Consider the following 21,911-nt stretch of genomic DNA (forward strand, 5'->3'; position numbering starts at 1 on the left):
AGGAAGTAGTTGCATTTTTGAACAAACCAGTGTCTGCAATTCTCTTATCTCCATTCCCACTAACATCTTGTCCTTATAAAACAACTAATCTTGTCCAAACCAATAATCAAAAAACTAAAACTTTTTATTAATCACTATAAAGAAAGATAATGTTATTACAACGGTCTGATTCACCACCACCGGAGGACTTGGAGCCAGCACAGCAGTCTGATTTGTCTTCAAGACTACAATTTTATTACCCAAGTCATGATTTTGAGATAGGTCCATTGCCTGAGGACCTTCCAGTGAATTCAGCACCCAAAGATGAGCTCCACAAAAACCACAGACCTGATCTTGTTTTCCAGTATCCAGTATCGAGTTGCTGGAATCTACATAACCATAATTTTAATCTTTAAATCAAATAGAAAACCTGTGACATATATTTATGCGGCACTCGGATAAAACTGTATATGGCATGAACTTAAAGTACCGTTTTAACTCAAAAAAAAAGTACTTTTCTTTATGCTGTATTTCTTTCAAATGCGCTGAGCTCCCGCATGGTCATATGATAACACATGTTATCATTGAAAGTGTTCCCTAAAACAAATTCACCAAAAATTTAGATAATGACTATTATTGCATAAACAGTTGCACTGTATAGCATTGTGGACGCTGGAATTTCGTGAAAAAATTCCAAGTAACACAAGTTTAATATAGCTGAGTTTAACCAGTTGACCTATCAACTAAATTCTGACTGAGGGGACAAGCTAGGGTAAGGAAAAATACTCAGATTCGATCCACACTTGCACAATGAGCCTATAAAGCTTGAATGGGCATATACCTTTACACCAATTTCTGTTTTAATACCGATAAATTAAGCGGAGGTAGAATGGACCTGCCACATTTTTATATTACCCCAGCGAGGTTAAAGGCATTTTAAGGAATCTATCTTTAGCTTGTCGCAAAGTTACAGGAAAACAACATATATAACACCACAATAATATTCCATGAAAGTAGCTAACAAAAATTAATTTAATGAACGCCAACAATTTTGCACCTTTATTTTGAGTTGAATCAAGCATGGTATCAGTTCTCTGGGCAGCCACTCCTCCGCTCGAAGCACCTGTTATATTTGACAAGCAAAATTCAACCTAAATTTGTACATCTACATTTTAAAAGTGCATTGCTTAATTACATCCTAAAGTGAACAGTATGGAAACTTAAAAAAACACTATATGTCAAACATTCAATTGCTATATGATCATATAAAGTATTTTTTGTTATCTTACTGGCATTATCTCATATTGTTAGGTCCAGATACGATTGTAGAAGGGGGGGTTGAATGCAATCGATACCAAATAATCGCGGAAGTGAATCTGATTGGAATATGACTTATTAATCAGATTATAATTAATTAATATAACAATGTTTTAAGTCGTTATATAATTAATATGGTTCAGTTTTAATGTCCACTAAAGTTCGCAGAATAAATTCGACAGGGTATATTCTAGATTAGTGATTAAAACAACCGGGTTATCAAAGCACAGAAAACTGTGGATATAACGATCAAGCAAGTTACGAACAACTTGAAAGCTTTACAAATGCTTTGAATTACAAAGTGATGAACACTTAGAAATGAAGAAACTAAGCCATATATACATAGGCAAAGCTTTGTACTTATAAGACAAAGGAAAGACAAGACACATACAAGTAGAAAAGACAATCTAGCATGGGCAAGACAAACTAAAAGCAAGGGAAGACAATTACAATTGCCTAACAAGCTAAAAGCAAGGCAGTAAGACAAACACTTAGAAGGGCAAGACAATTGAAATGTCTTGGCCACTTATAATTTTCGGTAGGACAATTAATTGTCTTGGCACACACCATTCGGCCAGACAATTGATTGTCTTGCTGTCACTCAAACAAACGGACAGACAAATGATTGTCTTGGCAGTGGCATTTCGGTAGGACAATCTTTTAGGATTGTCTTGCTGCTTCATTCTTTCATTCGGTCAGACAATTTCTAAGGGATTGTCTTGCTGACATTCTCTTGCATTTGGCAAGACAATTCAAATGAATTGTCTTGCACATCTCCTTCCTTCCTTGAAGCAAAATCAGTAAGACAATAATGGATTGTCTTGATGGGCTAGTCTTGGTGATTATAAATGTAATATTGTTGTTTATATTAAATAGAAAATTATCCACTTAATTAAGTTAATCATATAAATTCATAAATTAAATTAATTCGAGAGTGAATTAATTTAATAAATAAATTACATAATTAATATAATTATTTGTGAAGTGGAATAATAGTCTATTAAATATTTAATCACCCATTCTTCATTAGAACTGCTTCCTGTCTTCTTTAAACTTTAATAACTTCTTCTTGATTTGTCGATGGAACGAACTACCACTTCTGCTTGACTTCAAATATTTAATTTGAATAACTGATACACAGATGTACTGTCTGGTTCATCTGTATCTAGTTAAATCAAATATTCTTCGTCAAATAAACAATAAGAATTTGGTTTGTTCTTCGAGTCTTCGTCTTGTAAGTACTTCTTCATTGAATGGAATCTTCTGATAAAATAAAGTATAGAGACTTTATATCTTCTGAACTCCTGGACGTGCCACAAAATATTATTTGTGCACTGAGGCTTGAACATATTAATGAACTTCTTGCAGTGGTGTGCAACAACATCCTGGAATTTATCTGACATATAATTCCCATAAGTCATTTGATGTTCTTCGTACGGATTCTGATGACTTGCTATTTACTGAGCTTTCTTATCTGAGTTGAGCTGTACCTCTTAAATACAAATAGGCTGAACATATGCCTTTCAATCTCCCCTATTTCCGTAAGTGATAGAAACTTGAATATATAAATTGAAACTCTGAATGTTCCATTTCTTTGAGTAAAAATAATGATCTCCCAAAGATCAAGGAGATTCTTGACACCTATAGTCACATAATCTAACTCGAGAGCAAAAGCACGCATAAACATATCCTCGTTAGGATTAGCCTCTCTCAGGTCATAGATGACAGATTTGAACTTACCATCCTCGAAAGGTTCCCTTTGAGGTCCAGAGAAGATTTGTCTTGCAATATCCCAGCTTTCACCAACTTTTCTAGAGATATCTTCTCTCTTCTCCTTGCACTTAGCATCCCACAGCTTCTGTTTCTCCAGCTTGACCAACTCATCAGTTGTCCTCTTCTCATTCACCATATTCTGCAACTCCTGAAGCTTAGCTTTGCTAGCCTCATATTCAGCTTTAAACTTTCTGACCCTTTCCAAGTGCTCGGGGTCCACAGACTGATCTTCAGAGAAGAGAAAGCTTTCCTCGAAACGACCTTCTTCCTCAGCTTCAAAATAAGCAGCATCAAATGCATCATCATCGTTAACATCTTCAGGAATGTTATCATAATCCTGATTAGTGAAGATTTTCTCAGATTCAGGCATTTTGCCTTTTGACTTGTCATAATCTTTGTCAGCTGCTGAAGAATCTTTTCCACTTGCCCCTTCTCCACCCTTATCACTCCTATCAGCATTTCCTTCTCCATCCTTATTATTCCTATCAGCATCAGCATTGCTGTTATCATCTTTGTCTTCCTTATCCTTCTCCCCCTTAGTTGAGGGATCCTCTGGAGTGGACGGAGTTGTAGACTTAGATATCTTCAAGTGATCAACAACTTGGGCTAAAGTCTGCTCCAAGCTATCAAGCTTTGTCATACAGAGCTCCTGGTTCGTATCAATCTTGTCCAACCTAGAGTAGATACCCTTTACATGATCGTCCATTTCCTTTTTCAGAGAAGTAAAGGAAGTATGAGCAACTTTCTCTTGTAGAGTCACCAGCTCTCCACTTCTGAATCTAGCATTCTCAGCATTTACCCTTTCAAGTTCAGCTCTCAGAGCAGCCATTTGTTCCTGTAACAGATCTGTGTTGGTGTGTGCACTCGCCTCACGAACACTCAAAGATTTTTCACCATCCTCTCGTGCATGTGTTTCGCTCGGTCTTTGCCTGATTTCACTCGTGTTTGTCACACCGTCACCAGTACCTGTATAAACAACCATAGTTCCCTAAGATGGAACTGAAGGATGTGAAGGAACAAATTGTCCTTCCGATGCCTGTGAAGGCAGATGTACTTGCAGGTTGCCAAGTAGATCCTGATCCAAAAAGAAAGAGTGATCAGAAAAGTTTTCATATGACATGTTTTGAAAATCTGTGCTCTCTCTAAGTGAAGAATCATAAGACAAAGGTTCAGTGTTTACTAGCGTGAGTGCTAGTTGTGTGCTTGACTCTTTACAGTATACCGCGGTCGGACGACCAATTTCAATAAACGCATTCTGTGGAGAGAATGAATCTAGAGACTGTATATTTACCATTTCAGTGTCCAAATCCTTTTGGGAGGAAATGGATGCAGCTGCAGTTGTCTCCGGTTCTACCACCCTTTGCTTCTTGTGAGACAGAGCTGCGGGTTCTCTCAATATTGCACTCCCACTCCGTTTCCGGGCTACCTTTCTAACAACTGCTGTAGTAGTAGTGTTGGTTGATGTGTTTGATGAAGAATCAGTTGTTGAAATGGAAACGTCATCTTGGTTATGAACCTGGGTGTTTTCATGTTCATTGCTGGGAGTCTGGAAATCAAATCCAATGTCACAATCAAAATCTGCAATATCAATATTAAAAGTATCAGTGAGATTAGAAAGTACCTGAGCTACCTGTAAGTCAGTCCTGAAGTCCTGTAGCTCTGGATTGATAGCAGAATCAGATGGCAGGGGTTGAGAGGTGGATTGTGTTTGGGGAATGTGATGTGTATGGGTAGGTGAAGGTATAGGTTCAGATTGTGAAGGAAAGATTGATAATTGTTGTTCAGGGAAGAAGTTGTAGTGTGGAGGGGATTGGTTTTGAGATTGGTGAGGAGAGTTGTATGGTGATTGGTAAGGTGATTGATATGGTGAGTTGTATGAAGGGTTGTAGGGTGAGTGGTGTGAGGATTGGCTGGAGGATTGGTAGTCTTGGATGAGTTGTAGTGGTTGGAGGTTTTGTTGAGGTGGTTGATGTTGTTGTTCTTGCATTTCTGGTTGAGCCTGTTGCTGTTGTTGCTGTTGATATTGATGTTGTTGTAGAGGTTCAGGGACTTGAACAAGCTGAAATGGAGCACTAAAATGCTCCAGCATGAAAGGGGTCACAACCAGTGGCACATTCTCATGCTTCTTCTTGTTGACCAGCCTGGTCTGAATCTTAGCACAAGTCCTCTGAATTGGAACCACAGGAGAATCGACATACATGTTCCTATCAGCCTCATTCATATTATCATTTAAAAATAACAGCAGAATCCTCGGATAAAAGAATTCAACCTTCTCATTCTGATGAATAGATCGTTGTGTAACAGACCCCATTTTTCTTATAATCTCTCTCAGCAATATCTTCCCAAAGTTGATCCGACGATTATAAGCTATGCTAATCCAAAGATTTGCAGCATCGAAGATATATTGCCAAAATTCTTTCTATTAGTGGGAGCAAACACCTTTGCCAGGGTGTCGAAGAAAACATCCCATTCAGCCTTCAGATTTCCCTTAGCCATTTTAGGGAGAAAGATCTGTGCTTGATAGTTAATATCCTGAAAGAATTGTCTAATCTCAGCATGTGTAGGGTCTTCCTCAAAATTTTCCCTTGGAAATCCCAGGATTCTATTCACATCATCAACAGTGATGACAATCCTCTTTCCATTAGGTAGATCACCTATCAGCTTGAAGTTGTCCAGAGTCGTAGAGTTGATAGCATTTGAATAGAAGTCAAACAGAGGTAGCACTTGAATAGGAATATCAGCTGTCAGTGCAGTACTGGCCAAACATTGGCGTGAGAGGAATATGACCCATGTCTTGAAACGATCTGAGCAGTCATCAGGGTTCAGACTTGCACAATAGTTGGTCTCAGCGATCACAAATTCTCCGGCCATTTTTAATAATTAAAAATTGAATTAAGCGAGAATTTTTCAAATGAAATATTAATTCTCAAATTTCTCGCAAATTTCAACTAATAATTAATAAACACTCGATTAATTAATTAATAATTCAAAATATTAGAATATTATCGAATTAAAATTTAATTAACTTAAATGGCACTAAATAATTAAAATCCACTTAGCCAAACGCAGCCTTAGTCTTAAATAATCCAGCTACACACCAAACGCGCCCTTAAGTCAAAACTAATTACTTCCAACCAAACAAAGGCTTAAATTCAAGAACCCCCAAATTATGTCACAAACCCTGGCTTCAAACTAATCAACTCGGTTCAAGATTACACAAGCAAATCAGAGAAATCAATTCACAAACAACCTCAGCAAACAATGTCGAGAAGTGCCCAGCAATCGCAGTCGAGATGCAAAGTTCCGATCAAAAAACCGGCAGAGTTCCGGCTTGAAATCGATTGATTTCGAGTAACACAGCAAGCGTTTAGCTTGAATAAACGGAACCCAGCATGTTTTTATCGATTAAACTTGAAAAACGATGGTCGAAAAGTGTGTGTATACGCAGCGGTGTATGCAATGGAGAAGATGAGTTGAGGCAAGACAAACCGATTGTCTTAAAAGGGTGTGAATGTGTATTAGTAAGACAATCGATTGAGATTGTCTTACCGAGTCGAGATGGAAACCTCGGAACGACAAACTCTAAGTGTGTAAGACTTATGCGAGTAAGACAATTGGAATTGTCTTACTGAAACCGAAAGCACTAAACCATTACAAGTCAGTAAGACAATTGAAATTGTCTTACTAGAGGGATTAGACGAGGTAAAAAAAAGAGTCTCAGCAAGACAAATAATTGTCTTACCGAGTCCAAAAAGAAATCGAGCAAGACAAACTACAGAAATTGTCTTGCTGAGCTAATAATTTATAAAATAACAAATATATGATTTTTGATTGAATTTAAAGGTGAAACATTTTGCATTTAAAATCAAAAATCTATAGTAAAACAATACTATATATATTACACAAATATTCCGTAAATTCCAACTTTAATTAAATATAAATATTTATGAATTTATTTTTAATTCAATAAAATGAATTAACTTAAACTCAAATATTTATGCTTAATTAATCTTGAAAAATACAAAATAAATACAAATAATTATCTAAATGCCTAGAGAATATTACAGGGGAGTACAGGAGCACTTAGAAAATTACAGATAAATGTACAAGCATGCATAATTACTCAAAATATTATCAGATAATATACAGAATATCATATAAAATCTAATACCACAGACATAATTACACAAAAAATTCACAAAAATATATAAAAACATATAATACATATGAAAAATATATACAAGAGAACTATGTCATATTTAACATCCCTAACTCACAAACCAGCTTAGAGAAAGTGGATTCATCCAGTGGTTTAGTGAAGATGTCAGCAATTTGCTCAGTCGTGGGTACAAAATGTAACACCACTGTCCCATTCATGACATGTTCTCGAATGAAATGATACCTGATATCAATGTGCTTGGTTCTTGAATGTTGAACCGGATTGTTGGAAATGGCTATGGCACTTGTATTATCACAAAATATAGGAATTTTGTTTACTACAACACCATAATCATTCAGTTGATTCTTGATCCACAAGATCTGAGCACAGCAGCTTCCAGCAGCTATATACTCAGCTTCAGCAGTAGAAGTAGACACGAAGTGCTGCTTCTTGCTATACCAGGAAACCAACCGACTTCCTAGAAATTGACAGCTTCCAGACGTACTCTTCCTATCAATCCTGCATCCTGCATAATCAGAATCTGTATAGCCGGTTAAGTCAAAACCAGTATTCTTAGGGTACCAAATACCTAAACCAGGTGTACCCTTAAGATATTTAAAGATTCTTTTGACGGCTATAAGATGTGATTCCTTAGGATCAGCTTGGAACCTAGCACAAAAACATGTTGCAAATATGATATCTGGTCTACTTGCAGTAAGATAAAGTAAAGAGCCAATCATACCTCGATAGCTTGTGATATCAAGTTTCTTACCAGATTTATCCTGGTCAAGCTTTGTGGCAGTGGCCATGGGTGTCTTTGCCGGTGAAAAGTCTTCTAGATTGTACTTTCGAAGAAGATCTCTAAAATACTTGGACTGACAAATGAATATTCCATCTTCCTTTTGGCTTACTTGAAGACCAAGGAAGTAGGACAGCTCACCCATCATACTCATCTCATAGTTACTCTGCATTAACTTAGCAAACCTCTTGCACAAGTTATCGTTAGTAAAACCAAATATAATATCATCAACATATATTTGTACAAATATCATATCTTTATCATGCAATTTGTAAAAGAGAGTTTTGTCTATGACACCTCTAGTAAAATTGTTTTCAATTAAAAACTCAGAGAGAGTGTCATACCATGTTCTTGGTGACTGCTTGAGTCCATAGACAGCTTTGAATAGGTAGTATACAAAATCAGCAAACTCTGGATTTTCAAAGCCAGGGGGCTGTTCCAGATATACTTCTTCTTCCAGCTTTCCATTCAGAAATGCACTTTTCACATCCATTTGATAAACCTTGAAGTTGGAGTGTGCAGCAAATGCAAGAAATATTCTGATGGCTTCAAGACGAACAACTGGAGCATAGGTTTCATCGTAATCAATTCCTTCTTCTTGTGAATAACCTTTTGCAACCAGTCTGGCTTTGTTTCTCACAACAATGCCATCACCATCTAACTTGTTACAGAAGACCCATCTAGCTCCAATTATAGATTTTCCTTTTGGCCTTGGAACCAGGGCCCAGACTTCTTGTCTCTCAAATTGATTGAGTTCTTCTTGCATGGCAAGAACCCAATCAGGATCAGCAAGTGCTTCATCTATTTTCTTTGGTTCTAATTGTGATAGAAAACCAGAGAACAGACATTTATTTGTCGTAGCACTTCTAGTCTTGACACCAGCATCAGGATCACCAATAATTAAATCAAAGGGACGATCTCTGCTCCAAATCCTTTCCCTTGGAAGATGTGTCCCTGATGATTCAGCAGTATTGTCAATAGGCTGAAATGTGTGACTAGTTGATCCACCAGCTCCCCCTGAGTTGTTGCCAGGTTGACTTGATGATCCACCACTAGCATTAATGGAATCTCCAGTGTTTCCACCATTTCCTCCACCATTGCCTGGATCATCACCATCATTGTTGTCATCTCCTGTTGCAACCTCATGTGGTATATCATCATCTGAATCAGAATCTGGATAGTTGTCAAACTTTAGAGACTCAGATGGATCAGCAGATTGTAGACTTGGAAGTTTAGTGTCATCAAATGTAACATTGACACTAACTTTCACTGACAGAGTATCAATCACACAAACTCTATAAGCTATATTGGTATAACCAACAAAGATTGCTTCATATGCCTTTGGTTCAAACTTACTCAAATTCTCTTCACCATCTTTAGGAACAAAGCATTTGGCTTCAAAGACATGAAGATGTTTGACATATGGTTTCTTGTTGTTATACAGCTTAAAGGGAGTTTTCATGTGATCCTTATTGATCAAGGTTCTATTCTGGGTGTAGCAGGCAGTGCTAACAGCTTCAGCCCAAAAGTACAGAGGAAGCTTTGCTTCAGCAATCATTGTTATAGCAGCTTCAATCAGTGTACGATTCTTTCTTTCGACGACTCCATTCTGTTGTGGAGTCCTTGGTGCTGAGTACTGTCTGTTGATTCCCTTTTCAGAGTAAAAGTTAACTAAGGTTTGATTCTTGAACTCAGTTCCATTATCTGACCTTATTGCTTTTACAGGAACACCCTTTTTCAATTCAACTTTCTTGATATGATCAATTACTGTCAGGGGAGTTTCCTCTTTGGAAGCTAGGAAGTAAACCCAAGTAAATTTTGAGAAGTCATCCACAATGACCAAAGCATATCTTCCACCATCAATTGACATAATATTCAATGGGCCAAATAAATCTATGTGCAACAGGTGCAATGGTTCAGTGATACTATTGATGGTCTTGCTTTTGTGAGATGCTCTCTTCGCTTTTCCTTTCTGACAAGCTTCACAGAGATCATCAGATGTAAATTCCAGGGAAGGCAAACCTCTCACCAAATCTCTCTTGACCAGAGAGTTTATAGTTTTGAAGTTGAGGTGTGAGAGTTTCTTATGCCATAACTGACTATCTTCAGCAGATGCTTTTGCATAGAAACAGTGATATTCATTTCCTGGTCCAGTAGATAAATCAGCTACGAATATGTTGCCTTTCCTGAGGTTGAATAGTGAAGGACGTTTATCCTTGGTATGTTTGATTATACATATTTCCTTTTCAAAGTGAACATAATAACCCTTGTCACAAAACTGGCTGACACTAAGGAGATTATGTTGTAGTCCTTCAACTAGTGCAATTTCTTCTATGATGATCCTTCCAACTTTATACTTGCCATATCCAACAGTACGACCCTTGCTATTATCAGCAAAAGTAACTGTAGGTCCAGTTGCCTCTCTTACTTCTGTCAGCAGGGATCTATTGCCAGTCATGTGCCTTGACGCTCCACTGTCAAGCACCCAAACAACTCGAACAATTCCACTGGCACCCTGCAAAAGACAACTTGATTAAACATTCTTTGGGACCCAGACTTGATTGGGTCCAGCAAACTTAAAGAACTGAAATCTATCAGGTGTAACAACAAAGCCTCTTGGACTGATATTTGGCTCAGACTTGACTGAACTCACTTCCTTAACAACAGCCTTATAAATCTTAGTTTTAGGCTTTGGAACATAAGTCTCCTTCCTAACACGAGGAGGACTAGCAGTCTTTGTCCTAGCATACTTTTTGTTTGTGTGTTGTCTTGGTGACGTGTTTTCATTTTTAGCATGCAAATTCTTAAAATAAGCAGACATAGTATTGAAAGCACAAAGCATACAATTATCAACACCACAAAATTTATGGCATGCATCAAATACAGGAATATCAGTCACAATAGTAGGAACATCAACAGATTCTACTCTAACAGTATTAAGGGTTTTAAAGTTCTCAGTAGAATGGCATCTATTGTATCTGTTCTTACTATTCATAAAGTTATTAGGCTTGTTGAACTTAGTTCTTTCTGAGTTGACACCTAAACCAGCTTTAGGCAACCTAACATTGCCTTTCACTTTGATTGGTTTCAGGTTTGTCATAATCTCATCTCTCTTCTCATTACTCTCTTTCATTTTAAGGTCTTCCTGTTTGAGTTCATATTTAATGACAACAGGAGTTTCTAACAGAGGTTCAGCTTCTGAGGATTTAAACAAAGGGTGAGGGGAATCTTTCTAAACAAAAGGAATTCCTCTCTCCTCAGCACTCTTCTTAAAGGGAGTAATGTTACTAGCCTTTCCTACAAATTTGTTATAGTCAAAGCCTATTCCAACAGTCCTCTTGATCTCTTGTTTATCATTTAAGCTCTTTGACTATAGTGGAGGCATCCTTAAAGGCTTTACACTTCACTTTCGCTTCGTCTAGCTGAAGTCTTAAAGCAATCTCACCTTTCTCTAGAACTCTGACTTTAGCACTTTGTAATCCTAAATCCATAGTCAGTTGTTCAATTTTAGGTTTTAATACTTTCATCTCATTCATTTTATAAGCTTGAATATCTAAGACTAAAGTATCAATTCTAAGATTGGCAGCTTTCAACTTTTTAATAGCATCATCTCTTTCAAGTCCTAATTGCATATAAAGTTTAAGGCATGTAGGATCTACCTGAAAGCTTCCAGCAGGAGGAGGTGAAGATGATCCAGTATTAGCCATCAAAGCAACATTACCTAGCTGCTCCTCTTCATCACTATCTGTATCATCCCAGCTTTTGCCTTCAGCCAGATATGATTTGCTTTTGAAGCTTTGACCTCCAGAAGTACCCTGATGCTTTCTTACTAATGCATCATACTTCTACTTCAGCTCGTCGTACGAATCCTTTCTCTTTCCTTGAACCTTGGGCTGCTTGCACTCAGTTGCAAAGTGTCCCGGTTGCGCCAAAAACTTGATGTGTTATTTTATAACTAACCGCAAGCGCACGGTGTCTGTTGTAGTTTAGACTGGCAAATGCGGGTCGTATCCTCAAGGAGACAGATGTTATCAATTTTATTCAGTCACAATCAATTGTTTCCCGATCAAAACGATTATAAAAGATATTTTAACTAACTAAACTAACACTAATTAAAAAGACACTTAAATAATATATTAAAAGTCCAGGGTAATCAGGTCCACCATGCTTACACAATAATTGACTTCAAAGCTAAAGTAATTATAATGGTCAAGTAACAAGAGTATGTTAATTTCTCTCAAGCATCAACACTCTTGAAACATGATTACACGTATAACCACTTTTAGTAATCCAATTAATCAGGTAATTAAAGCAAGGCTAATCTCTCTCGAGTATTAACGCTTTCAGAAATCCAATGATGCTCTCGCACTCAAATTCAATTCTGCTAATTGTATGTGTGTCTCTAGTGGTATATCTCTCGATCATACTCCTATTTGCATAGAATCAATTCATGATATCGGCCGATTACACAAATCAATATTAAAACATATCAATTAGAATTACCACAACAAATCAAATTACTGTAAAATCATGCCAAGATCATAGTGCAAACATGGCTTCCCCTTAAGCCCTAGAACACACTATTCGATAATAATAAAATAACTAAAACAAGTAGAATAATAAAGACACATAATTAAACTAACAAGAAAAGAGATGAAAACTATGGAAGAAAACCTTGAACCTTCATTGGTGTCACGTACATAAAAGCCATAGTTTCTCCATAAGCCTCTCTACCTAACCCTAATTCTAATCTAATATTGTACAATGATAAAACTAATCCTCCGTCTCTAATAAAAGTCTTCTAATATTTAAAACTAATATAAAAATAGAAATCCAAAACCAAGTAGGATTCTGTATCAAAATTCGCAGCTTTCTTTTCTGTTCAGTTTTCGGGCCTTTCCAGTTAGACTTTGCTTCTTGGACCACTCCTGAATTAAAGAGAATTTCAAGGGCTTCGCGTGGGCTGTAAGAACGTACAAATCCGACATCCGGAACTCAAGTTATGGCCCAAACAGTGTAGAAATCGGGTAGAACCCAATAAATCCGAATTTTAATAAAAATTAGCTCCAAAATAGCTAATTTATCTTCAAATCCTTCTCAACTTGGAATTCTTTATTCCCTACAATAAAACATGAAAATATATTAAATAAATATCCAAATCAGTGCAAAATATAATTAAATATGAGAATAAAATCATATAGAATATATATAAAAATATATTCTATCATTCACCACAGTTGAAACATTTAAACTTACTTCTGTCCACCATCCCAGTCTTGTATCCTCCTTTGCTTGTAAAAGATGAGTAACCTCCTTTTTGAAACCTGTTAACTGTAAGTTTGGACTTGTAGGAAGGGTTCTTCTTGAATCTCATGTTTCCAAATTTCTTGGCAAACAGTGATAGAGATTGATCTTCTAATTGTTCTAGCTTTTCCATTGTATAGAATTCTTCATCACCACTGGAAGAAGTAGTCTGACCCATCTCAGGTACAACGATTTACTGAATGGCCTTAGAAGGAACAACAACATCCTTCTTTTCTTCCAGTGTAAGTGATTCAACAACTAGAGCTCTTGAATGGTTCAGCGTTTTACCCCAGCCATATCTCTGCTTACTTTGAACTTGCTCGAGTTCATAAGTTTTCAAAACTCCGTAGAGTTTCTCCAGAGAAATCTCATTCAGATCTCTACTTTCCCTGATGGCAGTGATTCTGTGTTCCAGATGTTCAGGAAGGGTTAAGAGAAACTTCATGTTGACCTCTTTCTTGTCATAGTATTTCCCATTCAGATTTAAATTATTTATCAAATTATTAAGTCTGATAAACACCTCTGAAATCCCTTCTCCGGGACTGGAACCAAACTGTTCATACCGAGCCATCAGTATCTCTTTCTTGTTCTCTCTTACTTCTTCTGAGCCTTCGTTGATAATCTCTAACGTATCCCAGATTTGCTTCGCGTTCGTACAATTAACAACAGCATTGTACATGACAGGATCTAGGGATTCAACTAAGATCAGTTGAAGAGTATCATCTAAGTTCATCTGTTCATTCTCTTCATCTGTATAGTCAGAAAGTTCTTTTGGAAATGTCTGATGAGGTATTAACACACCATCCTCTTCGTGTGCTAATATGACATTCATCGGAGTAGAAACACCCTTGTTCAGAATCCCGATGTATTTTCTGTTCACAGTGCGGAGGAATAGTAATATGTGCCTCTTCCATAGGCCAAAGTGTTCTTTGCTGAACAGTGGGATTTTAATGCTACTAATCTTTTGTGTACTCATTTTTAAGGATTTAAAGTGAATAGTGTTTGGATGAGATTTGGATTACTGAAAGAAAAATATTTTAAATCAGAATTAATTTTTGGAATAAAATTAATTCGAATAAAGAATATTTGAAACGTTACTAAGTGTTTATAGGATCTAATACGGTGTATTCGTATTAACCGCTCTTGATGCCAATTGTTATGTCCAGATTCAATTGTAGAAGGGGGAGGGGGTTGAATAAAATCGATACCAAATAATCGCGGAAGTGAATCTGATTGGAATATGACTTGTTAATCAGATTATAATTAATTAATATAACAATGTTTTAAGTCGTTATATAATTAATATGGTTCAGTTTAATGTCCACTAAAGTTCGCAGAATAAATTCGACAGGGTATATTCTAGATTAAAGATTAAAACAACCGGGTTATCAAAGCACAGAAAACTGTGGATATAACGATCAAGCAAGTTACAAACAACTTGAAAGCTTTACAAATGCTTTGAATTACAAAGTGATGAACACTTAGAAATGAAGAAACTAAGCCATATATACATCGACAAAGCTTTGTACTTATAAGACAAATGAAAGACAAGACAAATACAAGTAGAAAAGACAATCTAGCATGGGCAAGACAAACTAAAAGCAAGGGAAGACAATTACAATTGCCTAACAAGCTAAAAGCAAGGCAGTAAGACAAACACTTAGAAGGGCAAGACAATTGAAGTGTCTTGGCCACTTATCATTTTCGGTAGGAGAATTAATTGTCTTGGCACACACCATTCGGCCAGACAATTGATTGTCTTGCTGTCACTCAAACAAACGGACAAACAAATGATTGTCTTGGCAGTGGCATTTCGGTAGGACAATCTTTTAGGATTGTCTTGCTGCTTCATTCTTTCATTCGGTCAGACAATTTCTAAGGGATTGTCTTGCTGACATTCTCTTGCATTCGGCAAGACAATTCAAATGAATTGTCTTGCACATCTCGTTCCTTCCTTGAAGCAAAATCAGTAAGACAATAATGGATTGTCTTGATGGGCTAGTCTTGGTGATTATAAATGTAATATTGTAGTTTATATTAAAAAGAAAATTATCCACTTAATTAAGTTAATCATTTAAATTCATAAATTAAATTAATTCGAGAGTGAATTAATTTAATAAATAAATTACATAATTAATATAATTATTTGTGAAGTGGAATAATAGTCTATTAAATATTTAATCACCCATTCTTCAGTAGAACTGCTTCTTGTCTTCTTTAAACTTTAATAACTTCTTCTTGATTTGTCGATCGAACGAACTACCACTTCTGCTTGACTTCAAATATTTAATTTGAATAACTGATACACAGATGTACTGTCTGGTTCATCTGTATCTAGTTAAATCAAATATTCTTCGTCAAATAAACAATAAGAATTTGGTTTGTTCATCAAGTCTTCGTCTTGTAAGTACTTCTTCATTGAATGGAATCTTCTGATAAAATAAGGTATTGAGGGTTTATATCTTCAGAACTCCTGGACGTGCCACAAAAGATTATTTGTGCACTGAGGCTTTAACATATTAATGAACTTCTTGCAGTGGTGTGCAGCAGCATCCCGGAATTTATCTGACATATAATTCCCATAAGTCATTTGACGTTCTTCGTACGGATTCTGATGACTTGCTATTTACTGAGCTTTCTTATCTGAGTTGAGCTGTACCTCTTAAATACAAATAGGCTGAACATATGCCTTTCACATATGGCTGTATTCCTGAGCTATAATTCTTCTAGAAAGTTAGTTATCTCAGCCACACCCGCTCACATCCTACACTTAAGTTTCTTTTGTGCATTAAAAACATTAATGTCGCTTTCTGTCCTGCTATCGCTACCGATCACCGTGATGCTACTGTGTACTTTAGTCCTTCTTCAGTCTTTAACTTGCACTTTGCAAATAGCAAAAAACACAGTGATCTTCCACCTCTAGGCACTACTGATCACTATAAATGCCAATGAATATTTATTGTCAGTTGCATACATTACGCAGAAAGTAGTAGGATAGGCCTGTTAAGACTAAAGCACTGCCATGATCAGGACTTTAGTTGTCCTCATGCTTTCGAGCAACCATGCGGTGAAGTGGTTTACATATACACCATCTCTTATCTCTTATTAATAAATTACCGAGTCCAGGCTATCATTCCACGTGTGATTCATCAGCAGACTCTTTTATAAGTGTAATTATATGGCAGGTGGGTGTTTCCATTATACAGTTGTATACTCGATACATTAGTAATTTCAAGAAATAAACATAAAACTGAGTATCGAGGCTTAGGTTGCAGGTTGTCATCCCTACCTCAACTTGAGCCAAAATGTAAGCCAATATATATTTGGCATAATAAAAATTTGGAAAGAAAAAAAAAAGATGATTACAGAACAAAGTTTGTTTTTGTCAGCAACTGTAAACCACACACGGCCTCTCCTCTCTACGCGTACATCCATAATTGTCTAACCCTAGGGTGAAAGACCAGTATTTCTATCTTAATTGTGTTCTAAAAATGTAATGAAATTTTGCATGTGCTTAGCCACTGAATGGCTTCAGATGCAGAACATAATAGAACCTAGCAAGTGAAGTGGAATGTGGCACTAATAGAAGATCCTCCTTAAAAAATGGTCTAAAAATTATTCTATCTAATAACATACTTGACTCACAGAAGGTAATAATCAAAAAAAAAAATACATAATAGGCCGAAAGAATATTGGTAGAAGCATATTTGTGTGATAAATTGTCATTCAATATTGGTAGAAGAATATTATAGAATATATAAGAAATTATTTCTTATATATTCTATAATATTATGCCTTATCAAGCTTTTGCAGAAAAATAAGTTTAGCCAAATGACCACTATACCAGATTAAATCATAAGTCATAATTTTAAACTCGGCCAAACGGACTCTTTGTCTCAGCTCCCACACATGCAATTCACAGCTCTAAAATATAAGCAACCCCTGTTTAATAAAATTGATCCAACAGAAAAAAACACGAGAATCGACATGTCCTTATAACCAAACAAAAATTTATCTTTATAAGAATGCCCGTGCCTTGCACGGGACTGTATATATACTGAAATAACTTTTTTATACAAATAAATATATTAATATAATTTTTATAATTGGAAATACTTAAATTTATAATATTTCAATTATGTCTTATATCGTTTTGTCATTCAATTTGAACACTTAAAAGGGGAACACGTATAATACAAGCCATCAGGTTATAACAAACATACAATTGTTATCACATGTAAAACATCCAGTTTTCAGCTAATATAATCTATTGAATAATGTGATCCACTTCCTCAACATAAATTCAAAAAGCATCAATTAAAAAGGAGTCTACATGCGCTTCTTTCTATATTTACTTTATTTCAAAAGCACAGATCTTACAATCTCTGACTAACAAAGGTTTATAAGATAAATATGTTCCATTCATTCCTTTGATTTTTGTTTGAAACAGCTTAAACACTAACTATCTTCTATAGTAACTTATGGGTTTTCAAGATGAATATTTGCCACACTTTTTTTTTGCACCTGCAATCCAACCTACGGCTTTCAGAGAAAATTAAGAAAAATAGATAGGCCAGAGGTTGTACTTCCATTTGAACACCAACTCCAGCATTGACTGATACGACACCAGCACACAAACTCTTGCTATAGTGATCCAAAGCTGTACTCCAAAGGGCCTGTCTTATGTTTTATCTCGCTATGTAGCACTATCCACTTATTAATGACATGATTAAGGTATAAAAACAAAGAGCTTTTATAGAAGTTTCCAAAGTGATTGTGCATGCACAATGTTATCAAATGCGATGAAATTGATTGGCCACCTGCTTACGTAACACATGTTTTATGTGACTGATATCTAACCAAATTTCCAGAATACTATTGTAATATTCACAGGGAATAGTACGTAGACACTTAACACGTAGAAAAGATAGGCACAGACATTGAATAAAGAATTTAAATATGTCAAGGAAAAATCATCCATCCCCGAATTAGAGCTCTAATTAAAGATATTAGCTTTTTCATTAATAAAGTAGGGGAAGAAGTAACTTGAAATAAAAGCTTATATACCTGGTCTTATAAAATCTGAGAGACCAAAATCAGTAGCCTTCAATGCTGAGTCATCTTTTGGTGACTTGAAAAGGAGATCCTACAAGAGAAACGCTTTTTCTGAATAATCATACGAAACACCATTAAAGAGCAGGAATGGAAAAAAGTATAGCTAAATTAAATCAAACATTACTGATCTACTTGAGGCATACTTCTGGTTTCATGTCACGGTGCACCAAACCATGCAAGTGACACTCAGCTGCAGCTTTTAGCATCTGTCTTACAACTCTTGCTGCATCATTTTCTGTATAACGGCCAGATTTTCTAGTACACACAAACTCACAATAAGTCTTGTAATCATGCTTAAGTTAATCAATTATCAGAAAGTAACTTGTTCAGAAGGTACTTACTTGGTTAAAATTCTATCCAGCAATTCACCACCCTCGCATAACCTTAAGAAGTTATTTAGGGACTACACGTTAGATGCCGAAGACAAATGATGAACTTATAAAAACATGACTGTTAGAAAATACAATCACAAAAAGATGATAACTTTCTACATTTTGCAAGCATAACAATACTTACTCCATAGCTATATAAACATATGAGTTTTCTTCAAAGAGAACTGAACCACATTCTCATGGCCACTTAAGGCCTTTAAAATCCTGACTTCTTGCTTGACATCCTCAATAGCTATAGGAAGGATCATCTGCCAAAATTACAAAATTGTTTTCAACAAATTAAAGTAAGAAGCAAATGCCTCTGAAGGACCATATCAGACAGCAACCATCAAGTTAAACTTTAATTAACTTCCACACATTCATGTTTCTGCAGTAACAATGTATACCATTATCAATGAAATATTGCAGCAAACAGTGACTTACAAATATAATGCCACCCTATTAAAGACAAACTGTACAAAATAGCAGGCACGGTTCTTTGCTTACACAAACATAAAACTAATACTAAAGGAGAAGACCAAGTATTTGAAGGATAACACGCTGAACCTTACCATAACCAGATTAGTCGAAAAATGGGGAAAACTAAATAGACACATGGGTGTGTGCCTGAGAGACCAAAATCAGTAGCCTTCAATGCTGAGTCATCTTTTGGTGACTTGAAAAGGAGATTCTACAAGAGAAACGCTTTTTCTGAATAATCAGACGAAACACCATTAAAGAGCTGGAATGGAAAAAAGTATAGCTAAATTAAATCAAACATTACTGATCTACTTGAGGCATACTTCTGGTTTCATGTCACGGTGCACCAAACCATGCAAGTGACACTCAGCTGCAGCTTTTAGCATCTGTCTTACAACTCTTGCTGCATCATTTTCTGTATAACGGCCAGATTTTCTAGTACACATAAACTCACAATAAGTCTTGTAATCATGCTTAAGTTAATCAATTATCAGAAAGTAACTTGTTCAGAAGGTACTTACTTGGCTAAAATTCTATCCAGTAATTCACCACCCTCGCATAACCTTAAAAAGTTATTTAGGGACTACACGTTAGATGCCGAAGACAAATGATCAACTTATAAAAACTTGACTGTTAGAAAATACAATCACAAAAAGATGATAACTTTCTACATTTTGCAAGCATAACAATACTTACTCCATAGCTATATAAACATATGAGTTTTCTTCCAAGAGAACTGAACCACATTCTCATGGCCACTTAAGGCCTTTAAAATCCTGACTTCTTGATTGACATCCTCAATAGCTATAGGAAGGATCATCTGCCAAAATTACAAAATTGTTTTCAACAAATTAAAGTAAGAAGCAAATGCCTCTGAAGGACCATATCAGACAGCAACCATCAAGTTAAACTTTAATTAACTTCCACCCATTCATGTTTCTGCAGTAACAATGTATACCATTATCAGTGAAATATTGCAGCAAAAAGTGACTTACAAATATAATGCCACCCTATTAAAGAAAAACTGTACAAAATAGCAGGCACGGTTCTTTGCATACACAAACATAAAACTAATACTAAAGGAGAAGACCAAGTATTTGAAGGATAACACGCTGAACCTTACCATAACCAGATTAGTCGAAAAATAGGGAAAACTAAATAGACACATGGGTGTGTGACTGAGCACCCTATTGTCTTAATGAAAATGCTAGGTACCCCCAAAATTGTTCCCAAATCTAGTTGGCAATGCATCATAGGTTTCGTACACTAATAATAATGAGACCCTTATATGCACATAACCCCCCTCCCCAAGATCTTAATATCACTCCAATTCGAAAGCAAGCAAGTATCAACGCAAATCTAGCATGACTGACCACAATAAAGACACTTCAGTGGTGAAACATGTCCCAGAATCAAATCAATGTAATGGCAAAATTGATGACTGAATATAAATGGTCAAGATAGTCAATTAAGATTAATTGATGAGAAGTAAATTTAGAAAAAGAGAGATTTTAAATTTGTTTTACAGGCGCCGACAAAATTGACTGCGGAATTAATGAATTAGTCTGCACCACTCTGCCCCTCATAAGCTCCAGCCAAAAGTCCTAATAGTTATGTATACCTAAACACTACATTGCTTACCATACTCCGCCATTGCAGAATTTGCCGGAGGAAAACTAAACTTCACTGCAAGATAAGAGTGTATGGAATAAAAATTTTATCATCTAGCTGATCATTAATATCAACAAAGAAAATACTTTTTAACACAAACAAGTTCATTAATCCACCTACCAATTGTCGACAAATTTTGCACATTACAAACACCACAAATACAAAACAAACCAATTTAAAGTACAAAACCAATTCCAAATCAACAACAAACACCAGGAAAAGTACCTTATTCTTATCGATTTTCTTGACCGCAACACTATGGCCATGAATCCTATCTACTTTTTTCGAGGAAGCATCCATTGTGAAGAAGGTGTGCCGCCTAAATCCAATTAATATGCAAACAAAAAATGATTCTCTTTTCTCTAAAATCCCAAGGAGAGAAACTCAATACAAACAAAAAATCAAACCCTTTTATCTAAAACCCAAAAGCAAACAAATCGAGGGAGAGAACAGCTGAGATAAACGAAAGAGAGAAACTGTAAATAAGAAGAAAATGAATAGTCGATGGCATTACAGAAATTATGTTTAAATCGAGGGCATAAATGTCATTTCACAAGGATTTTTTTTGCTCTTTTTGCCCCTGGTTCTCCTTTAATATATAGAAGTAGATTAAATATAATATAAATAAAATAGTCTTAATGTACGTAATTTAAGTATTTCAATAAAAATATAAATATTTGTGTAGCTCAAATGGTTTGAATGGTGTAATTATATTCATGAGGTCATGAGTTCAAATCTCATGAACAACATCATTTTTTTATATATAAGGAGGAGATAGGTTCGGAGTTAGACTCAGGCTCGGAGGTAGTTAATTTATTTGCTCAGGAGGGAGGTTTGACAAGTACCTGTCCTAGATTATGATATCTTAACAAACGCCAAAGCTGGAGGATCTTCATCTGAGGTCAATGTGGAGCATGTTAGAGCGGAACCCGCTCCCGTTCCC

The 21,911-nt window shown here is 35.9% G+C and overlaps 1 protein-coding gene and 1 pseudogene across 1 annotated transcript; both read right to left on the minus strand.

Annotated features, from left to right (window-relative positions):
* Nucleotides 1–244: 244 nt before the first annotated feature.
* LOC135147908 (calcium-dependent protein kinase 18-like) lies at nt 245–19,201 on the minus strand (annotated as a pseudogene).
* LOC108194636 (calcium-dependent protein kinase 18) lies at nt 19,198–21,268 on the minus strand. The gene is given in 7 exon segments (XM_064081954.1): nt 19,198–19,205; nt 19,445–19,508; nt 19,621–19,732; nt 19,819–19,860; nt 19,994–20,030; nt 20,033–20,117; nt 21,194–21,268. Coding segments are annotated over 7 exon segments (423 nt in total).
* Between the last annotated feature and the right edge of the window lie 643 nt (nt 21,269–21,911).

This window comes from Daucus carota, chromosome 7, assembly GCF_001625215.2.
Source record: "Daucus carota subsp. sativus chromosome 7, DH1 v3.0, whole genome shotgun sequence".
In the NCBI taxonomy this organism is placed as follows: Eukaryota; Viridiplantae; Streptophyta; class Magnoliopsida; order Apiales; family Apiaceae; genus Daucus; species Daucus carota.